At 36.9% G+C, this 18,829-nt stretch overlaps 2 protein-coding genes across 2 annotated transcripts; both read left to right on the top strand.

The window, feature by feature from the left end:
- The first annotated feature begins 151 nt into the window (after window positions 1–151).
- Window positions 152–8,296, top strand: capns1a (calpain, small subunit 1 a). The gene is made up of 11 exons (XM_079872017.1): window positions 152–252; window positions 956–1,030; window positions 2,629–2,665; window positions 3,667–3,759; window positions 3,848–3,905; window positions 3,989–4,053; window positions 4,350–4,418; window positions 4,664–4,742; window positions 5,388–5,504; window positions 7,587–7,645; window positions 7,775–8,296. Exons 2-11 carry the CDS (start codon window positions 984–986, stop codon window positions 7,799–7,801), a joined length of 651 nt encoding a protein of 216 aa, XP_079728143.1. The 5' UTR covers window positions 152–252; window positions 956–983; the 3' UTR covers window positions 7,802–8,296.
- Window positions 8,297–8,580: 284 nt separating this feature from the next.
- Window positions 8,581–17,207, top strand: LOC307158973 (uncharacterized protein). Its single transcript, XM_079872016.1, has 4 exons — window positions 8,581–8,699; window positions 11,279–11,446; window positions 11,620–12,093; window positions 15,592–17,207. Exons 2-4 carry the CDS (start codon window positions 11,317–11,319, stop codon window positions 16,032–16,034), a joined length of 1,047 nt encoding a protein of 348 aa, XP_079728142.1. The 5' UTR covers window positions 8,581–8,699; window positions 11,279–11,316; the 3' UTR covers window positions 16,035–17,207.
- The last annotated feature ends 1,622 nt before the right edge of the window (window positions 17,208–18,829 follow it).

The following is an 18,829-nucleotide window of genomic DNA, read 5'->3' as shown; positions in this document are numbered from 1 at the left end:
AACTAGAAATAGTCGCTCAAGTGTCGCGCCTTCCCCTCCTTAAATTCTGGGAAATATGGGATGGTCTTTCTCTACGATGTTTGCGTTTAGCTCTTTTGGAATGTGGGTTGTGTTTTCACCATAGACTGGTTTTCACTCTGACATTTACGCTGTTTGCGTAACTCGTTTTAGAATCCGCGTATCCTGTCAGATGCGAACTGTACTGCCGTGTGACAGGCGACAGTTTACATTTACCCCATTCTCTCTTTTCTGGTAAGTATTCTTTCTACGCGTTTAACAGCTAATTAAAAATATTCGTACACGTTTACTAGCAAAAATGTTGCCCAGTAAATGTAAGTAATTTGCGGGTTTTACTTGATTAATGCGGATACATGCCAGGTAACGTTAGCTTGTTTAGCGTGCTAGCATGTTTTACTCGCTTCCAAATGTGGTTGAGCATCTAAAAACACACTCATGCTTGATTATTATTTTATTGCCAAGCCTTATTTTTTAAAGAGGACTAACAAATACTGTTACCAGGAGAAGTTTTTCTGCTGACGAAAAAAACACAGTCAGAAAACAAACCTATCGTCCGAATTTCATGCGATTTGCCAAGATGAAAACGCCCCTGGATTGAATCTAAACTCTATTTAAACGTCGTTTTATACATACTTCGCTTGGTACATGTGTGAGTTTTTTTCTCTCTTGCGGTTTAATTAGTGTGGGTGGTGGATGGATGGGGGACATACTTGTAGTAGGTGTGTCCGCAGTTGTTTTAACATTGTGTGATTGACATACACAAACCCCATGTGAGCTCATATTTCTGTGAAACCTTTCAACAAACGTGCTTTTTAATGTAATTTGTGTTGCTATGAATAATGTGTGTATACTAATGTATTTAAGTTTGGTGTGGTTCTGTTAGTGACTATAATGTAACAATTCAGAGACGTTATTCTTGCTCTCTTCTTCCTCTCAGGAAGTGAGTGAACCATTTGTGCCACAAGATGTTCCTAGCCAAGAAATTCCTTGGAGGCATTATTGATGTGGTCAGGTGAGGCAATATTTCACCACAAACCTGCTCTCTTTCATCCATATGCAAGCAAGCCTCTGAGGCTGGAATCTTGCTTTATTATTATTATTATGCTTCAAACAACAAAAACAGGAAAAAATAAATAAATCCTACAAATAAAAACACAACTATGGTATTATAGATGATCTTAAAAAGAGACCAAGCTAATATTTATAGCTTTCCTATTAGTGCTTTGAAACACATGTACCTGTAGGGAGAAAATTGGTATTTGTTGGAAAGTTTACATTTATGCATGTAAAATTTAACTTAAAATTATTATAAAATTAAATATCCCTGATTTTTAACACTGTTATCATACTTTAACACCGTGTTTCTCAACTCCAGTCCTCGGGACCCACCTCCCAGAATGTTTTAGGATGCTTTTTACACTAGCACTTCTGGTGCACACCAGAGTTCGGTTCCTATGAACTCCGGTACAGTTTGCTGCTGATATGAACACAATCGCTTAGATGTCTTCCTGTTCAACACACTGAGAAGCTGATTTTCTGAATCAGGTGTTTAAATTAGTGAGACACCTAAAACATTCTGGTAGGTAGCTGAAGATGAGAAACACTGCTTTAAATAACCAAACATTACATTTTCAAAAAACAAAATCTGGACAAGTTTGATCAACAATAAACATAGACACATTCCTCTACAGCCCTTTCACAAAGCTACGATGCCAGATAAGTTGGGCCACAGATACCAATTGCAATGACAAGAGCAGCTCACATGCATCTGCATTTAAAATAAAAATAATTTTAAAAAGGAGCTGAAAATTCCTTTTGAGGGCGGATTGAGAAACTTGACAACTTGGGTGGTCGTACTTGGGTTTACAAGAACCAACTCAAACCATGAACAGAGTTTTTTTAAAAAGAAAAATCTTTCCACGTGAATTTTATAGGCCACATTCAGTTTTTGACCATTTCAATATGACCATAAAATAATAATTATGATTTTATTGTGATTATTAAATATATTAAACTAAATAATAACAAAAAACATGTAAAACAAAAAATTGAGAAATACATGATGTACCTCACTCTGAAAAGCACATATATTTATTTATTTAAATGGTAGCCTGGGCAATTTGACAATCACGCTATACCATATCACAATATCAAATTTAGTTCGATATATCGTGCAGCTCTGCTCTAAACCACACATGGGTTGATGTCACATCTACTGTTTTTTCATCCTCTTCTGTCTATAACACTTAAGAATGGAAGAGAGGCTAAATTACTGCTTCTGTTATACTTCTTAAAATGTGTTATTGTTTAACTTTTATCTAATGACTATAAATCAATTGATTTAAATTGACTGCCATTTTAATTAATTTAAGTGCTTTGTGGGATTGTAGTTCATTCCTTTATAAATCATAATAAGGACACAGTCTTGTAACTTTGCGGTAATATTTTATTTATTTTTTTAGAATTTGGATCAGTAGTACTGCTGTCATGGTAGTAATATTTGTTTATTAATAAGATGGAAACACTGTACCAAAGTGTACAACTGTGACCTCTTGTAAATGTGTAGTTGATTAGAAATCATAATTATGCCTTCTCATCCTGTTTCCACAGCAACATCGACCCCGGCCAGTTTGTGCCTTCTGATCCTGTGAGTAACAGGAGCTCTCAGTGTGAGAGAGTCTCTGATGGTTGTCAGTCATCTCTGATCTGTTTAAAAAAAAAAAAAGCCAATAGAAAGAATCCTGCAGTGTTGTGTAGTGTAGTGCCCTTATTTTTGATGTGTACACTCAATAATAATAAAAATATCTGTATTGTTTCTACAGAACTCTTTGAAAAGTGAATTATGAATGGAAAGCAATAATATATTTGGGGCTCAATTGTGGCACTCAATCATTTGGGTTATTAATAAATCAATTAACTAAGTAATTGATGAATTATTTGAAAAAACAAAATGATAAAAAAAATCGATTAATAGATAAATCATTTAAAGTACATACATATTATATTAATATTAGATATATTCAGTTTGGCAATTACGGACAATAATGATTAAAAAAATGTAATGTTTTGTCGAGGAACAGATTATAGGGCAATTGACAAATTGAGAAAATGCATTTGTCAATCACTTTGTAATCACATATTAATAATAGCTATTGTTTGTTTGAATTATTTATTAGTAATAATAATATTTTAGTTAATTTATATAGTTATAACTATATTAGTATTGCTACATTTATGTATTCATAATTTGATTTAATGGTGCTTAATTCTCTGTTGATCTTCTTAATTTATTCATTTATCAATTTCCCAAAAGATTATGGTGTCACCTATTTACGTTGCTTCCTGAAAAACTGGGCTTGAAAAACCTTTTAGACTTTTGAAGAGCTATATCCAATATGATTTATTCTTTGTCAAATGCTTTTTTATGTTTTAGTAAATAAATCCAACTGCTAAAAATTAATCAAAGTGTTACCTGTATCATAAAAGACACTGTACAGTGTGTATCTGGTAGCTTAGTTAAAACATGAACGATGGAGAGTTCTATATTAGGACCATTCTAGAGTAATATATTAGTAATTTTTAAATATTTTAGTAATTTTAAGGCATATTTGCATTGGAGATGCTGATAGTATTGAGATCCTTCCCCAGCCCCCGCCCCGCAGACCGCTGGCTTATGCTGAGGTCAACGAGTCAGAGGAAGAGAAGCAGTTCCGGAAAGTGTTCCAGCAGCTCGCTGGCGATGTTAGTATTACACGAACAAATATTCATATATTATACACCGATACGTACAATAAACGCTGGCTGTTGTAAACATTTCCTTTTGTTTCAGGACATGGAAGTAAGCCCCAATGAACTGATGAACATCCTCAACAGAATCATCTCCAAACGTGAGTGGAATGTGGGGGTATGTGTGTGTCAGATGTTTGCTGCTGTGTAATGCTGATTCCCTCTGCCCTGTATGTTATTGCAGATGGTGATCTGAAGACAGATGGCTTTACCATCGAGTCATGTAGAAGTATGGTGGCTGTCATGGATGTATCCTTCCTTGTTTGATCTGAACAATTGCTTTAATACAAAATCGCTGATTTTAGTGGAAAATCTATTACAATAATTCTGGCCGATACTGACAGGGCGATAATTATTTTATTGGCTGTAAATGGATATACAATTTTGTCTTGACTAAAAATAAAACAAAGTCAATTATTTTAGATGGTACAAGAGAATTTAGGCATCACAACATTATAATGTACAATACCATTATTATTATTTTTAAATCTTTGAGTCTGATGTTCAGATTTTTTATGGTGTTTAATCTTGACATTGTGCTCCAGAGTGACAGCACAGGTAAATTGGGCTTCCATGAGTTTAAACACCTCTGGAACAACATCAAGAAATGGCAGGTGAGTAGAGAATGTAACAACGGCAGCTTGAAGATTTGGCTTTTAAACTAGAGATGTGATTTAACTACGCTGTGTATTTGTATGTTGTTGTTGTGTTTGATCTATTCATATTGCTGATTGAATTTACATGTTTTCTTATGAATGTAAAGAAAAAGGAACTCTGCATTAAGAGTAAAACATTGAGACAGTTAACAAAAAAACAAGAGAACGAAGTTAACATATCTAAGCTACTGTCTGTTTTATAGGCAGTTTATAAGGCTTATGACAGGGATCGCTCAGGAACTATTGGAGCAGATGAGCTTCCAGGTGCCTTCAAAGCTGCAGGTAAACACCCATTGTGGATTTACATCATCCTCACCTGTAATAATAACATTAACAAAACCCAATTAATGGATGTACGCTGTATTGATTATAGGACTGATTGGAATTGGTTGGTGAAAAATTATCTTGGCCAATATTAGTCCTGTGCTATTTTCAGTCCAGTGGGAACTGGTCCCTAAACAAGGCTGGCACAATAGCTCTGTTTTCAGTGATGTTAAAGGGGTAATTCACCACTGACAAGATAGGTTTTTAATAAAAACTTTGCTGTCTATGCAGTAGAAAAAAACTGGTGCTACATGACTATAGAAAACAGAGAATAGGGCTGTGGTATTCCCTTTTGCCAAAAAGAAACTTCAACACCCATAATGCACTGGGTTCGATCTGACCATCCGTGAGCAGCAATACAAAATGTGGAAGTACAGTCTGTAGTTTTAACAGTAGCCCTGGAGCTGTTAGAAGTCTGCTTTTCCTTTCAAATAAACCAGGAGATTAGGTTGCTAGTAACATGGAGGAGTACACTTCATATACTACCGACATGAAACAGATTAAAAATGGGCACACTTGTCCTTTAATATATATGCATTGTGCTGATCACATTTGAACTGTATGTTCATCCTCTGTATAATCTATCTCTTGTGCCTCCATCAGGTTTCCCACTGAATGAGCAACTCTTTCAGATGCTTATTCGCAGGTATAGCGATGAGAGTGGAAACATGGATTTTGACAATTACATCGGCTGCCTTGTGAGACTTGATGCCATGTGCCGTAAGTTGATAATGAAGGAAAAAATACTTTTTAAATAGTTTTAGCTGAGTGAAATGGTTTCTTTCTTAGTGTGTAATAGCTCTAGGAGTACACAGAGTAGAGTACAGGAAATAATGAGGAAACAAATGAGTAACATGGTCTGGAAATGTAAACACTGACTTGATCTTATTTTCCCTATTTTGAAAGATGGCTTGTTTAGTAGTCATTAAATAAAATGACAGCTACAAGGCAAGTTTATTGTTTACTCTTACTCTTATTTTGTGCCCTTTGGTCCATGTCTGCTTTGAAGCCATGTGCTAGTGCACTGCTTGAGTTGGAAGATGACTCAGCTTGCACTCACAGGCACTACAAATGTTTGTCCAATAAAATGCTTTCTATAATAAGAATTCCCCCTACCCCCAATACCACGTCTCTGATTAGTAAAAGCAAATATCAAAACATGAGTGTGGTGTGTAACCTGAAGGGTACTGGAAAATATCAGCACAATAAAAGACGTCCCACCTCTCCACGAAGTTCCGGAAGTCTCCCAGCATTTTGATAGTGGCTCCCTGATGCCCGCAAATTATTCACAATATCCCAGAGATCGAGCAAGCGAGAGAGAAGCCCTGTTTCAACCCAGCATTAAGATGTGTTTTTTGGTAATCCGATCAAGTGGTCGGCCAAGACGCATTATCGGTGACATCTGGTGCTAAGATGCGTTTCAAATTCTGATTTCATTGAAATCTCTTATTAACCCGTAACACGCGGCTTATGTGAATATTATATTATTTATTTTTACGCATTCATATGCACTACCTTCCGGAAATTAGTTTTTTGCAAGGTGGGATGTCTGTAATAAAGAAAGAAAACATTGTTAATCAGTCCATTTCATGCAAGCTATATGAGCAGCTGTTGAGGGAGTAAAGGTATTTTATCAAATTTACTCAGTTTGGTTACTTGTTGCTCCCCCTGTAGGCTATTGGAAAATTCAGCCATTTTGTGAATTCCTTCAGTATATATATATTAAGATCATCAATAATATATGATGTCTCAGAGCAAACAAGTTCAAAATAAGATTTTTTAGCTGACTTATGCTGGGTACACACCAAAAGATTTTTTACATCTTATAAGATTTTCAAAATGTGATAGACCACAAACATGAGGACAAAAAATCCTAGATTTAAGCATTTTGCTCCTATAGTGTGTGGTGTGCCATGATGCGACAAAGACAGCACACCACACACAAACAGATTTTCAACCAGATTCTCGACTGTGAACACAGGAAATCTCACAAAAGCTCGCGAGACTTCAGAATAAGCATGTCGGATGATATGCAGGAAGAAATTATGATGATAGTGTTTGATGAATGATTTTCACAGAAAATTCACATAAAAAAAAAACAACAACAAAAAAAACATTGTACCCACCATTATATATAACCTTTTATACAGAAATATATTCATTCTTTATTGTCTTAATTTATTCTTTATTGTATTTATTTTCTCTTTAGAAAAAGTTAGCCTATTTAATCCCTCACTGAACCCTTAGCCTATAACACTCAGCTTCCTGCGTGTGTGCGTGTGTGTGAGAATGACCGTCTTCCATCATCTCACTTTCTGATTGGATATTGTTTCGCTTCACGTGATAATCTCCAGAACGTTCGCACGTTTGTCCTCGGGGTTCCCCCCACACATCAGGATTTCTGATCGTAAATATTAAACATGTTTAATATTTACGATTCGCGATCGGGGCGGCTCCGACGTTCTTCCGAGCAGGTTCGGACACTCTTAACACACCTCACACCAAGGGAAAATCTGATAAGATAATCTGTTGAACCATCAAGATAATCGGGACATAGCTAGGATTGTCGGAAGGGGGGAAATCGGCCCAAAATCAGCCCGATTATCTTTTGGTGTGTACCCAGCATTAGAGTCAAAAACGACTATTTACTATCTAAAAGTTACAGATAGTTAGTGTTCGCGTATTTTTTTAATTATACAACCCCTTTTAGCTATGTGTCAGTAAGTTTATACAGAATAATAAATTATTATTTATTTAATAAAGTGTTAAAGATACTTATCCGTGTTTTTTTGTTGACTTCAGGTGCCTTCAAGACTCTTGACAAAGACAATGATGGCACAATCAAGGTCAATATTCAGGAGGTAAGAAAATGTTGATATCTTTACAACTTAATGACACAAAGTTACATTCTCTTAAAAATAGTATCAAATTTACTGGGTATAAAAGGTTCTCTAATATATAATTATAAATGAAATTCTGTCTGTTCACAGTGGCTGCAGCTGACAATGTACTCCTGAGTGATGTGAAGGTCTGCGATGACGTCAAATCAGTTATATGCAATAATGACTTTATGCTTTACACAGCTCCCTCTCTTGTTTTTCCACACACTATAGCACTAATTCTAGTGAAATGCCAGCATGGAGCTTTTCAACCTCTGGGGTTATGAGTGTCACTCAACTATGCCATTCTCTTTCTCTATACGTTTTTTTTTATTTTTATTATTACTTTTACCATTTTTAGTCATTTAGTCCATTAATAGCATTGTTCAACAGAAAACTAACCAAAGAAAGAAAATTATAAGAAATGTGTCAAAATGAACAAATATGCCTTTATGAAGGGTTTAGGTTCAGCCACAAATATGCAAAACTGTTTTACATATTGATGTTGTCAGTTGGAGCCAATTTTGCACGAAGCCAATGGGGGATGCAAGGGATAAAAATAGTGCCACGAATTTATCATGAAAATCTGGTGTCAAATACAATTTTATATTGAATAAAAAAAATAGTGATACACTTTGTTTTCTTCATCAGTTTGTTTATTGATTAATTCCATCATCATTGATGTATGTTTTGATGCAGTAATATTTTCCATGTTTCTATATATATTATATATCAATCTAGCATGTTAACTCCAATTACTATAAATAAAGCATAAACGTATTAATAAAAACGCGAAAATGTTAGCTAATAGGAGGACATTGCCGTCAGCGTTAGCTAAAGCGTGTGTGCTGAAGCTGTTAGGTGAGCACCAGCGCCACGGATACAGGAGTGGTCAGACCTGGTAACTGCACCCACCCATCTACGCCACGGAGAACAGGCTAGCAAGTGCGCTTGCGCAGCGCATACGCCGCTTTCTACGAAGTTTCTGGATATCTGGACGCAACGCAAAATATTGATTACATTTGACCATTCTGAGGTATTTTCCAAGCTTTTGTAGTCTTAAAGTACTTTATACGGTTACGGCTTTCCTGGAGTTTACAAACTGATCGTTAAAGTGAATGTGATCGCACACATCGTGTAAAATAGCTAACGTTAGCTAGCTTAAATAGCTAGTCAGTGATGATTGTAGGTAATAAGAAAATGGGGGCGAAATGTTCTTCCGATTCAAGCGTTTTGTTTCGTTATGATAACAATGGTATTCTTTTTCTTTTCATTTTTCTATTTATGTTCGCTCGACAACAGTTGTGTGCTGCTTGGGGATGTAACGTTATGTGTTTGGTTTTAATCAGTTGCTTTAACACGATGGCGCTTCCTCGCGGCACAAAGAGAGAGAACGCGTGATCGTAATGTGTTTATGTAACTACAGTTGTAGCTACTACACCTCGATGGAAACATGCGCTCTTTCGTCTGGAGCTAATAGCTGGATGAATGAATGAGCCGGCGTTTTAGTTGCTCTTCCTTCCGGGACATCCATCGTGTGTTGTTACTTAAGATCATCTTGTAACGTTAGATGGAAATCAAGTGAGTTGTCGATCTGAACAATGAAATGTAAAAGAAATTCGCACTCACGGTGACGCTGACGTTCACCAGCTGGTGTGTGAGACGTCTTGTGTCTCATGTCTCATAACCTTGCCTGCCAGTAGTTTTTAAAATGGCAACCTTTCAACTTTGACATTAATCAGAGGTGGTCAATAGAATTCTTTAACATGAATGTACAATTTAAATGAGTGCAAAATAATGCAATTATCCCTAAAACCAGACCACAAAACTTCATATTGATTAATTTATGTATTGAGCTTAAGAAAAACAAAAATGTCTGTATTTTAAAGAAACATTTCCTAACAGAAGGAAATAAAAAGCTGAGTCCTCTTTCCATATTTAATTTGCTATAAGTTCTGTAGTGTTATTTATGTGTTTTAACATAATTGTTTGTATTCAGTGTCATAGTCAGTTTGTTTGTAGTCAGTGTGCATCCTGTCTCAGGGGACTTTGTAAACATTGTCACAACAAAACATGGTCTCTTTCACCATTAGGCCTACTCACTGCGGAACCATAAACCCACCTTATGTGTTTCAATGAGGAATCCCTCTAATTTTAAACGTTGATACATTTTCTGAGGTGAAAGTGTTTAATGATAGCATTTCTTTGTGTGCTTTTACCTTGCTAACCTTTTACCTTACTACCTTAATTTAGAACTAGCCTATATTTAGATAGGCCTACAAATTACACATTAATTCAAATGAGATAGAGCCCGTTTTGTCCTAAAGTCCCTTATGTATAACCTGGCATAACTTGGGAGCCATGAGGGACCCTACTTTCCCCACAGTCCCGAGCCCCTGGGACCTAGGAGACCCCCCCCCCAAGCCCAGAGTATGGAGCCTTAGGACGGCTTGGCTCCTGACCACCGGCCACTAACACCAACCCATCCCACACAGGGCTCTAATCAAACATTTGTAAAAGTAATTTTTTAAATACTTCCCTGTCACTGAATAAATATATTGATGTTTTACTTAAATACATTTTCATATTTTGTGAATCAATCATGATGTGGAACACTCTTATTTGGCACACATGGAGGCTTGAATGGTGCGTTTAAGCCCATGCCAGACTTCTCTGACTTTATTCATAAAATATGTTAATTTTATATTCTGATATGTACATCAACTAATTATAAACTAATTGTTAATCTTGCATTTTAACAAATGATTTTTCATGTCAATATATAGGAAAAAAATAGATTTTGGTGGGCTTAGTAGGTACACTTACCCTAATAGATGGAGCTAAAAATGAATTCAAGTTTTTTATACCGCTTTTCACAATACGTATTGTTTCAAAGCAGCTTTACAGAAAATGCTTGTTTCAGTGTTACAATTTTGAAGTATTCTGAGTGTGTCAAAATAAAGTCCATATGGCTGTAATATACAGCTATAAGATAATACAGGTTATGTGGTTATCTGACATCATGTATTCAGTTTAGCAGATACAAGGAATTTGTTAGGCAGCGATTACAGCTTGTGCTCTTAATGATTACAATATGAGGATAATACCTAACAGTTTTCTATGTTGATCTGAAGTTGGCATTATCCAGTTTCACAAGTGTTGCTGTCATCTGAAATTTTTGCAATCTGTGCTTCCTGAGGTAGAAACAGGAAATAGAAAATGAGCATAGCTGCTCTTCAAATCAGTTTGAAACCACTTCATTTATTGAAATGAATGCAACATTTGTCCATATTTATAATACAAATATTTTCATTTCTGATGGCATTGCCTCATATTAAGTGACAAGGAAATACACATTTTGTGAGAAAAAAGAAAGAAGCTAAAGAGGTTTCACCCAAACGTCTGTGTGAACATATTAATCTAACAGTTCTTTTATGCAGCCTGTTTTGTCCCAGCACTCAAATATTGCTGCAATCCGGTTCGTAAAGCTAATTAAATGGCAGGGTTCTGTAGAAACAAATAAGTTTGAATGACAAATGACATTTTTAGTAAATACTGCAATCAGATTCAAAAAAAAAAAAAAAATGTAAATGTTAATTTCTACACTTTACACAGACTCCTAATTGGACTGAGTGAATCCTTCTGCCGTGAAGATGTCCGTGTCTTCGGTCTACCTCAAACAAGACAATATGGTGCGCTTCAAGAGGAGAAAAGCACGTTTCTCCTTCAGTGAAGTGCACATCCTGCTGGACGAAGTGCGGAAGAATCGCCACATTGTTGTGGGTGAGTTTTACCTCCGTTTGACAGGCAAAACCTTCCTTAGCAAGTAAGCAGTCTGTTATAAACTAAATAAGTTTGCTCAGATCAGACAACCACCGGTTGTGTTTCATGTCCCTATAAAATGGACAAACTGTACATAAATAAATGTTCCGATACTTTTCTGTGTCTGTGCATAGGCAAGTTTAACGCAGGCATTCCCTCTGACGTGAAGCGCAGGAAATGGGCCGAGATCACGGCGCGTGTTAATGAGATCGGAGAGTGTGACAGAGAGATCATGGAGGTGATCAAGAAATGGTCCGACCTCAAATGCGACACAAAGCGCAAAGTGGCTGCTCTGCGGACTGGTGCTACAGTGTCCCAGCGATTGGCACGGTCCAATATTGAACTGTCCCCGATGGAAGTCATCGTGGAGTCCATACTTGAACTGGACAAGAAACCATGGGAAGCTACACAGCGGTCCAGATCTCGCAGTCATGGTGACGAACAAGAGCCTGTGTGTGAGGATGAGGAAGAGGAGGATGGGGGGTTTGTGGGGATGGGGTCGGTCAACAGTTCCCCGAGCAGAGGAATGGATGTGGGAGGAATGCCTGCTACTACAAGCGGAGCTGGAGGTGCTAGTGAGATGCAGTATGACGGATCCAAAGCTGGAGGTAAACAAACTGAAAATACTCAAGTTGGACCATTAGAATTTTCATTAGATTTAGCACTGCACTGTGGTTTTGTACACACTAGAGATCCATTTTAGTGAAAGTTCACTGCAAGAAACTTGACTGCACTATATATATATATATATATATATATATACATACATACATATATACAGTGCTATGCATAAGTTTAGACACCCATGCTAAAGTTGACTAAAAAGAGGAATAAAAAATCATCTTTTGGAAATTGAACTTAATGCCTTAATTTAAAAAATGAGGAAAAATCCTACCTTTAAGGACACCAATTTTCTTTGTGAATGAATAATGTATGGTAAATAAATAAATGTTCTTCCTTAAAATACAGGGTGCATAAGTTTGGACACCCCTATGTTAAATTCCCATAGAGGCAGGCAGATTTTTATTTTTAAAGGCCAGTTACTTCATGGATCCAGGATACTATGCATCCTGATAAAGTTCCCTTGGCCTTTGGAATTAAAATAGCCCCACATCATCACATAGCCTTCACCATACCTAGAGATTGGCATGGTTTTATTTCAGTTAGCCTAATAGCTAGTTTGATTTGCATTGAGAGATGATCTTATGGAAAGTACTCCATGCCAATCTCTAGGTATGGTGAAGGCTTTGTGATGATGTGGGGCTATTTTAATTCCAAAGGCCAAGGGAACTTTATCAGGATGCATAGTATCCTGGATCCATGAAGTAACTGGCCTTTAAAAATAAAAATCTGCCTGCCTCTATGGGAATTTAACATAGGGGTGTACACACTTATGCACCCTGTATTTTAAGGAAGAACATTTATTTATTTACCATACATTATTCATTCACAAAGAAAATTGGTGTCCTTAAAGGTTGGATTTTTCCTCATTTTTTAAATTAAGGCATTAAGTTCAATTTCCAAAAGATGATTTTTTATTCCTCTTTTTAGTCAACTTTAGCATGGGTGTCTAAACTTATGCATAGCACTGTATATATATATATATATATATATATATATACATATATATATATATATATATACATATAATATATATATATATATACATATTTTGCTTTGATCTCAAAAATTAAACAGCTATGTTTTCAAAACCTACTGTTCAAAAGTTTGGGGATTTTTCAATGTTTTTGAAAGAAGTCTCTTAAGCTCTCTAATGATGCATTTGCTCAGAAATGCAATAAAAATAGTAATATTGTGAAATATTATTACAATTTAGAATAACTTTAAAATTAGACCGTTCTTAATATATTATAAAATGTAATTTATTCCTGTGAGGCAAAGCTGAATTTTCAGCATCATTACTCCAGTCTTCAGTGTCACATGATCCAAAGGAAATTTAGCCTGGCAAGCCAGACCTACTAGCCTAGAAATCTAGACGCACCCTAGCGGCAGCAAAATGTATTTTACAGCCAGGGTAGTCTAGCAACTCTCCGTTGACTTTCAGAGCTGTAAAAACCTAAATTGGGTCAGGCCAATCACATCGTGTATAGAGTAGGCAAGGCGGGCTTAACATGATGACGACAGAGTTGCGACGGTTCCCTGCTACTTGAAAACAAAGAATGGCGGCTGCTGCTGGCGAACAGTCTTTCGAATCGGCTTTGGCCGCAACTCTGGAGGACTTGGAGTTAAGTTTTTCTTTGAGAAAAGAGCAAAGAACGGCACCTAAGTCATTCTTTATAAAGGAAGATGTGTTCGTAGTTTTGCCGGCCAGATTCAAAAGTTGAATCTATCAACTAACGTTAGCTCCGCTGTTGGGAAAACGCTCTGGTTGGTTGAAGCGCTCCTATTGCGTGCAGAGGGAATTTGAAAGACAGCCGTTTATCCCGCCCCTCGGATTGAGCCGTGTCTATGGTGAGTTGCCAGACCTAACATCTTGATGTAGGTCTGGCTTGCCAGGCTACAGACCTACATCAAGATGTTAGGTCTCGCAACTCACCATAAACATTGGACCATAACTCCAAGTCCTCCAGAGTCGCGGCCAAAGCCGATTCGAAAGACTGTTCGCCAGCAGCAGCCGCCATTCTTTGTTTTCAAGTAACGTTAGCAGGGAACCGTCGCAACTCTGTCGTCATTATGTTAAGCCCGCCCCGCCTACTCTATACACGACGTGATTGGCCTGACCCAATTTAGGGTTTTACAGCTCCGAAAGTCAACGGAGAGTTGCTAGACTACCCTGGCTGCAAAACACATTTTTGCTGCCGCTAGGGTGCGTCTAGATTCCTAGGCTATAGGAAATTATTCTAATATGCTGATTTGCTGCTCAAGAAACATTTATTAGTATTGTCAATGTAAACCTTTGTGCCCCTTAATATTTTTGTGGAAACTATGATGCATTTTTTCTGAATTCTTTGGTAAACAGAAAGTTCAAAAGAACAGCATTTATTTGAGATACAATTTTTTGTAACATTGTAAATGTCTTTACTGTAACTTTTGATAAATTGAATGCATCCTCAGAGAATAAGTATGAATATCTTTTAAAAAAATTATAATTTAAACTGACCCCAAACATTTATAGTGGAGCGGCTAAGTGCTTATGTTTGGCAGAATCGTTCAGTTTATGATACAAGCGCGAAAATTGGCATGAGCAGTCTCCATGGGTCACTTGACAATAAGCCACCTACAGCTACTTGAAATTTCAAGATGGCGGCCATTTTTCAAGATGGCCACCACCTTAGTGGAGCAATTAGGCTTAAGAAATCATTTAGTTGGTGATACAAGCATGAAAATTGTCATGAGCCTAATTGCTCCTCTAAGGTGGTGGCCATCTTGAAAAATGGCCGCCATCTTGAAATTTCAAGTAGCTGTGGGTGGCTTATTGTCTAGTGACCATCAGAGACTGCTCATGCCAATTTTCATGTTTGTATCACCAAATAAACCACTATATCACTTAACTGCTCCACTAAGGTGTCGGCCATCTTAAAAAATGGCCGCCATCTTGAAATTTCAAGTGGCTCGGACAATTTTCTTGTCAAGTGACCCATGGAGACTGCTCATGCCAATTTTCACGCTTGTATCATAAACTGAACGATTATATCACTTAGCCACTCCACTATTAGGCCTGGTTTCACAAACAGAGTTTAGATTAAGCTAGGATTAGGCCTTAGTTAAATTAGGACATTTAAGTAGCTTTTATAAACGTGCCTTTGAAAAAAACATTACTTGTTTGAATTCTGAGAGAAAACTATGGCACTGACATATTTTAAGATGTTAAGATGTATGTTAGTGCATGTTGCTTTCAGTTAAAACAGCTCAAACATGCATTTTAGTCTGGGACTAGGCTTAAGCCTTGTCTGTGAAACCGGCCATTAAAGTAGTGTTTGTTGTTCCAACCAAGTTGTAAATGTAATGTCTGAATGTCCCAAAACAATTTGTGTATAATGTTTACATCCCATGTGTTCAAGAAGAAAAAAAAAAATGGTGTATCGGAAACTTGTGATGATATGAAGTTTAACTTATGATACGACTGTTTACTTGTTTGATCACAGATCCCGAATCCCACTTAGACTCAGATGAAGACAACCGTGACCTCTTCCCATCATCCTCTATGGCATCTGTCAGTAACTCTTACTCTGAGGAGGACGGAGTTGCAACTAGAGGCAATATTGGACACGTCTCCTCCACAGCCACCGCCTCTACTAAAAGACCCTCGACTTTCTCAGGGGCGGAGCCAGACAGTTCACGTGAGCAATTAGCACACAACGCAAGCCTTAGCGTGCAGGAGCAGCACAGCACTAACGCTCTTCTGGCCACGGTCTCCCGCTCGCTTGAGCTTCTTGCAGAGTCAGTGCAGCAGCTAGCAGAGACGCAACAGGAGTTTGCACGCGAGTCATTGCAGATACAGAGGGATACCGTGCAGGTGATGCGAGAATTTGCCTCCGGCGCGCTAACGATACTACATGAAAAGGTCAACGGCAAACCTGCGTTGTGAAATGTGTGTTTAGCAATCAGATGATGACCAACAAGCATCAGAGCATGACCCGTTGTTGAAAAGAAACTGCAGTCAGACAACAATCATGAGGAACTTTTCACTGGAACGTTGGTGACCATCAGAGGGCGCAATGTCAAGATGTCAAAATACTGTGATTTAGTGCAAGGACAAAGACAACTATTTGAGAAGATGCTTTTGTATCTGGTCTCTCTATATCAATAGGGCACACTTAAGGTTTTTGTTTATAGTGAAGTGCCACTCCAAAAATGTTAGCTGAAACCGTGCACGAAAGAGATTTTGTTTGTGCCTAAAGTAATATGATCTTCCGCAACAAAATATGACTTTTTTTCTTCATTCACAACATAGTCACATAGGAAATTTTGAGATTAACATCAGAGGACCTACTTTTAAAATGTATAAATTACATGCTTTTATGCAACGTCTGTCGATGAGTTAAAGATATAGTTCACCCAAAAATGAAAATTCTGTCATCATTTACTCACACCTTCATGTCTTTCCAATCCTATGTCTTTATTTCTTCTGTGGAACATAAAGGTATTTTTAAGAATGTTGGTAACAGTTTTGGTGACCATTGACTTCTATTTTATTTGTAGCGAGTTTATCATCTGAAAGCTGTTGTAAGGAGCGTGTTTTTAATTTACTCACAAACACGTACATTTCATATTTATTACAGCTATGTGAGTGACGATGCCTCTGTAATATTAACTGTTTTTAACTTGCAGTCACATTTAATGGTGTTCAGGGACAACTAAAACCTTTCTAGGACCAGTATATATGGTGTAAAAGAAGGCATCTGAATCTCATTAAAATAGGTCTCATATTTTGTCTGATTCTTTTCCAGTGGAACTTTTTCAATTTATTTTTTTATGCTGTGTTCACTGATTTAAAAAAGTGGGACAAATGTACATTTTCAGGAACCGATTTTCTTTCTTCATATTTCAAGTTAATGCTGTTGTCTTGTCACTAGAGGGCAGTGTGTATTTTAATTTTCACACAGTGTATTCCTCAAATGATTATTTTACTGCATGTGTTTCTTCAAAATCATTGGGTTTTCATTCAGCAGTGTGAGTTTCATGTGTGTATGTTTGGTTTATGAATGAAAACCGCTCCATAAGTGAGCCTGATATTTCAATAAATTTGAACTGAATGGTTAGACTAGTGTTTATTTCATGTTCTGCTGATATTATGTTCGTACATGTTTATGCCTGTGCTTTTACTGAGATACTGGCATGGACACTTAGCTTCTCACTAAGTTTCAGACAGGAGTGTTTAGAGCTCAAGTATTGTTCTCCGGTTCTCCAGGGCTGAAGAGCTCTGCTTAAACAGCTGCCGTTGTGTATATGTGTGTGTATGTGTGTGTGCTGATGTAGAGCTGTGGTTGGGGAATGCTTTGTGCATGTGTAAGACGGCAGCTGGTAGCCCTATTGTGTGGTTTAGGGACCTCTGCTGAAAAAAATGTACTTTATTGTGGCTGTCTGCAGATTGTGAATATGTCTGTATAATGTATCAGTCATTTATCATATTAGCCATCTTCACCGGGCGTCGCACCAGAAAACACAATATCGGGTTTTGTCTTTGGTTTAGGTTACATTAAACTGCAGGGGTTTTTTTTACATTTGATTATTTGAAAACAGGTTTAGTTGTCTTGCTTTTATTTTGTTATTTGGCAGATAGATAAGATAGATTACTTGATTATCTGTTCACGCTTGAATTTTTAAACTTTTAAGTTCATGTTAAAGCTGGTCTTGAAACCTTTTTTTTTTTTTTTTGAGGGAAGAAAAACAAAACAATGAAAAGACAAGTTTCCAGGACTAAATTACTGTTTTTGTGATTTTGTGTACGTATACACTACCGTTCAAAAGTTTATGGTCAGAAAGAGATTTCTCCTTTTGAAAGAAATTTAATAAGAAAGAACATTCAATTGATCAAAGGTGACAGTAAAGACATTTATAATTTTACAAAAGATTCCTATTTTAAATAAATGCTGTTCTTTTGAACCTTCTATTATCAAAGAAAAATAGATTTAAATATAGATTTCTAAAAATATTTGTTTCCACAAAATATTAAGCAGTACAACTGTTTTAAACATTGATAATAACAATAAAAATAAATGTTTCTTGAACAAATCAACATAATAAAATGATTTCTGAAGGATCATGTGACTGAAGACGAGTAATGATGCTGAACATTTAAAATATTATTTAAAAAAAATAGAAAACATGCAGTTATTATATATTATGCCACAATTTTACTATTTTTACTGTATTTCTGGTCAAATATATGCAGTGAGCATAAGAGATTTCCTTCAAAAAAATTATTTTTTTTCCTTCTTAATCTTACCGGTAGTGTATGTGTATTTGGATGTGATTTCTCTGTAGGACCTGCCACACATCAGCTGCCATCTGGAACAAAAGAAGCAGACTGTGAAGCAACAGCGGATAGATTTATCGATCCTTCTTTTTTCAAGTACAACTCTGTCTTTCCTCCCCTTCTTCTGTTGGTCTGCTGACCTCTTCACCTTTTCATCTCTTTCTTTCACCCCTGCTGATTCTCCTGCCCTCTCTTTTATCCTACATCTGTCACTCTGGGTTCTCTAATAACATAACGCTACCTCTGCTGTGAGGCCCTCTTTTCCTCTTCAGAGGTTCAGAGCTTCACCGTGGGGCCCGTGTCAATCCCCCCTATTCAACTGCATGAGCCAGGCGTGTGGCTGTGTAGTTGCGGTGTGTTCTGTGCACCTGTTCTGACATGTAATGTCTAACTCTTATTATTAA

This window comes from Squalius cephalus, assembly GCF_949319135.1.
Source record: "Squalius cephalus genome assembly, chromosome: 5".
NCBI lineage: Eukaryota > Metazoa > Chordata > Actinopteri > Cypriniformes > Leuciscidae > Squalius > Squalius cephalus.
This window is presented reverse-complemented; position numbering and strand designations above follow the sequence as displayed.

What these genes read in the sequence shown, in the direction of transcription:
- capns1a (XM_079872017.1), top strand. Translation starts at nt 984, where the DNA reads ATGTTCCTAGCCAAGAAATTCCTTGGAGGCATTATTGATGTGGTCAG. An exon ending in GGCATTATTGATGTGGTCAG is followed by an intron (nt 1,031 to 2,628) that starts GTGAGGCAATAT and finishes CTGTTTCCACAG; the next exon opens with CAACATCGACCCCGGCCAGT. An exon ending in AGTTTGTGCCTTCTGATCCT is followed by an intron (nt 2,666 to 3,666) that starts GTGAGTAACAGG and finishes ATCCTTCCCCAG; the next exon opens with CCCCCGCCCCGCAGACCGCT.
- LOC307158973 (XM_079872016.1), top strand. Translation starts at nt 11,317, where the DNA reads ATGTCCGTGTCTTCGGTCTACCTCAAACAAGACAATATGGTGCGCTTC. An exon ending in GAATCGCCACATTGTTGTGG is followed by an intron (nt 11,447 to 11,619) that starts GTGAGTTTTACC and finishes GTCTGTGCATAG; the next exon opens with GCAAGTTTAACGCAGGCATT. An exon ending in TGACGGATCCAAAGCTGGAG is followed by an intron (nt 12,094 to 15,591) that starts GTAAACAAACTG and finishes GTTTGATCACAG; the next exon opens with ATCCCGAATCCCACTTAGAC.